Source organism: Panthera uncia, unplaced genomic scaffold (genome assembly GCF_023721935.1).
Source record: "Panthera uncia isolate 11264 unplaced genomic scaffold, Puncia_PCG_1.0 HiC_scaffold_432, whole genome shotgun sequence".
NCBI lineage: Eukaryota > Metazoa > Chordata > Mammalia > Carnivora > Felidae > Panthera > Panthera uncia.
The window spans coordinates 30,600-33,515 of NW_026059575.1; the positions used below are offsets into that span (position 1 = coordinate 30,600).

Here is a 2,916-nt window from a genome sequence, read left to right on the forward strand (position 1 = left end):
ACAAAAAATCAGAAGGAAGCTGGCCGGGGAGGGGGGGGGGCCTCCTGCTGCCCTGACCGCCTGCCCTCCCGCGTGCAGGCCTCGCTGGGGGGGGGGGGGGGGGGACTCTCGGCCCAGGGTGGTCGGGCGAGGGACGCGGGTCCTAGGCCACCACGAACTCTGACTTGATGTCAGGATTGACTTCCGGCTTCCAAACGGAGTCCTCAAAGTCGAGGCCCAAGCCGGAGGCCTCGCTGGGGCCGCCGCCGCCGCCTCCCCCACTGGTGTCGCTGCGGCCGGCCTTGCGGCTGGGCGGCCAGTGGTAGGGGCCGCGGGCGTCGCGTCGCGCCTTCCTGCGGAGCCGCTTCTGCTGAAGCAGCAGCTGTAGGCGCTCCACCTTGCAGCGGGTGGCCCGGTTCTCCGTCTGCCGCAGCCGGTCCCCTGGAAGGAGGCAGGGACTGTGACTCCTGAGCGCCCCCGCCCCCGCCCCCGCCAGGAGACACAGCCCGACTTCCTTCACAATGCCCCGAGAGAGGGAGCCGGCCGAGGGGGGTCTTTGCGGCTCTGGCGGACCCTGGGGTCCCCCGAGGGGACTCGAGGCGTCCGCTGCCTGCGTTAACCGCGAGCCGGGCGCTGGCAAGGCCGGGTCCGAGGCAGACGCGGAGCAACACTAGTGCCCGAGTTAGGTGGACCTCCAGCCCTGAGGCTGGTGCCTTGGTTTCCCCTTTGTGACCTGGGGGCTGGGGGTCTGCCCGGCAGAGAACAGTGTCGCTGTTCCGCAGGTCTCAGGATTCACTGGGGATGACTGGGTCTCTGGGGGGACACGGGCTACCCCCAGAGCAGCTCCAGCGCCCTCCCCTCCATCAGACTCGGCCATTCAGAGGCTCCACCTGCCATCTGGACAAGGGGCGGGGGGCGGGGGCGCGAGCAGGGAGGAAGTACCCCCCCAGGAGAGGACAAGGACACTTTGTGCCCCCAACACACATGCTCCCTTCTCTCCAGGCTCGTGCAGAGAGGGTGAACAGCAGCTGGTGCCCCCCCTCCTCCCCCAGCTCCCCGGTGGGTCAGCTGCTCTGAGCAGCCCACAGAGGGGCCTTGAACAGCCCGAGGGCGGGCGGGGCCAGCCGGTCACTTACCCAGAGGCTTGCACGTGCGGGCCTGGCTCAGGGAGGCAGGGGCTGCAGCCGCCAGCTTCTCACAGGAGGTAGTTTTGGGGGTGAGGTCCGGGGCGGGCGAGGCGGGCGCGCACTGGGCATGGCAGCGTAGCTGGGTCAGCGACGGGGGCATGCCCTGGTAGTGCCGCGTGGCACTCAGAAGGTCGTTGAGGATCTGCAGGATGGTGCCGATGTCACGCCGCGGCCGCCCGCTGCTATCCTGGCAGTTGGGGTGCAGCGTGCCTGCAGGAGGCAGGGGGGCTGCTGGTGAGTCCGAGTGACTGACACGCGGCCTCAGAAGGGCAGGGGGCCCCTCGTTCGTATACGGCGGGACCCCAGGGTGAGGGCCCAGACACGCAGACCGGCGGCCTCTGGGGTGGGGACGCGCCATGACACCTACCAGAGAAGGTCCCTGAGAACACCCCCGGGGCGTGGTTGACGAAGCTCTCAATGACAGCGCCGGGCTTGCGGGAGCGGGAGGCGGGGCTCCCGCCGGGGGTGGACGCGGGGCTCCCGCCGGGGGTGGACGCGAGGCTGCCAGCACTGGCCGGGGGCGAGCAGTCCATCTGCTGGTCAGGGGGAGGGAGGCATGGTAAGCTGCGGGGTGCAAGGACAGCCCTCGGGGGCCAGGGTCTGAGGGTCACCCACCGGCCCAGGGTCTGGGGATGGCCCTCCGTACAGAGAACACCTCTGGGACCGCGGACAGCCACCTTCTGGGCCCCGAGGAGAAGCCTTCCGGGCAGGACTCACCTCGGGGCAGGTGGCAGCTGAGTGGGATCGGAAAGAGCCGGCTGTGACGGGTGAGGGGGACGCAGGGGCAGGGCTGCTGGACACCGGGGGCACTCGGGCGGCGCTGGACACTGGCCGGCAGGGAGAGGACACAGGGGCGGTCACGCTGGGGCCCCCCCGGGCGGCGGCGGCGGCGGCGGCGGCGGCCGCCAGCACGTGGCGGTGTTGCAGCGGGGTATGCTGGGCGGCCAGCTGCAGCTGGACGAACATCATGTGGTCACCCACGCGCAGCGCCAGGGTCAGTGGCGAGCGGCCGGACAAGAAGTCACTGACCTGTAGAGAGTGACTCGTCAGCGCCAGGGCCCCGGCCTGCTGCGCCCCCAGCCCGGCCCGGCCCCGGCCCCCCGCGCTGCGTGACCTGGGGCCTCTCGCCGCCCCTCTCTGGGCTCTGGGGTCCCTGTCGGTGCCACGGATGCTTAAATAAAATGAATCGGTATTTCCGGAAGACGCCTCCGCCAGCCCGGCCTGGCCCGGGCGCCACTGGGGGCTGTGGGGGACAGAGGCGGGTCAGATGGGGGGGCCTGGCCCTCCCTGGCCAGTTTGGTTCTTTCAAGGGGAAACCGAGGCCAGAGGGGGCAAGGCCCAGTCAGCGGTCGCTGTCCTCAAATAACCCCACCCTCCCAGCCCCCAATCCTCTGCCTGTGAATATGGGAGGGGGGCCAATCTCAGACCCCCTCCCAGTTAAGCCACCCAGGCAGCAAGTGGGCGGGAATTCCTGGACAAATTCTTCGTCCTAACCTTTGCTTTCTCAAGATAAATATTTATCTGTCCTGGGTGGGGCTGAGGCTGAAGGGGAGGTTTAGCTGCTGCGGGAGGGGGCCCTGATGGTTCTCTGAGGCCTGGGTCCCCTGAGAGCTCAACACAGCCCCAGCGCAAACCCTCAAAATCTGGCGGTGTGTGTGGGGGGGTGCGTCTGAGCCCAGGCTGCACTGGGCTCCACCTCTGGAGCCTGGCCAGCGCCGAGCTTTCCCCAGGGGCCAGGATGGTGGGGGGG

General features: G+C 69.5%; 1 protein-coding gene across 4 annotated transcripts in view; it reads right to left on the bottom strand.

Moving 5' to 3' along the window:
- Nucleotides 1-6: 6 nt before the first annotated feature.
- Nucleotides 7-2,916, bottom strand: part of LOC125918092 (midnolin) — a 7,756-nt gene continuing 4,846 nt past the window's right edge. The window contains exons 5-9 of one of the 4 annotated variants that reach the window (XM_049624138.1): nt 2,281-2,409; nt 1,884-2,195; nt 1,534-1,699; nt 1,116-1,376; nt 7-420 (exon numbers count right to left, since the gene is read on the bottom strand). In XM_049624138.1, the coding sequence (XP_049480095.1) occupies nt 143-420; nt 1,116-1,376; nt 1,534-1,699; nt 1,884-2,195; nt 2,281-2,409 (1,146 nt within the window). In that variant the 3' untranslated portion in view covers nt 7-142. Of the gene's footprint in view, nt 421-1,115; nt 1,377-1,533; nt 1,703-1,883; nt 2,196-2,280; nt 2,410-2,916 lie in introns of all 4 variants that reach the window. The other 3 variants (XM_049624137.1, XM_049624140.1, XM_049624139.1) reach the window with 3 other exon arrangements.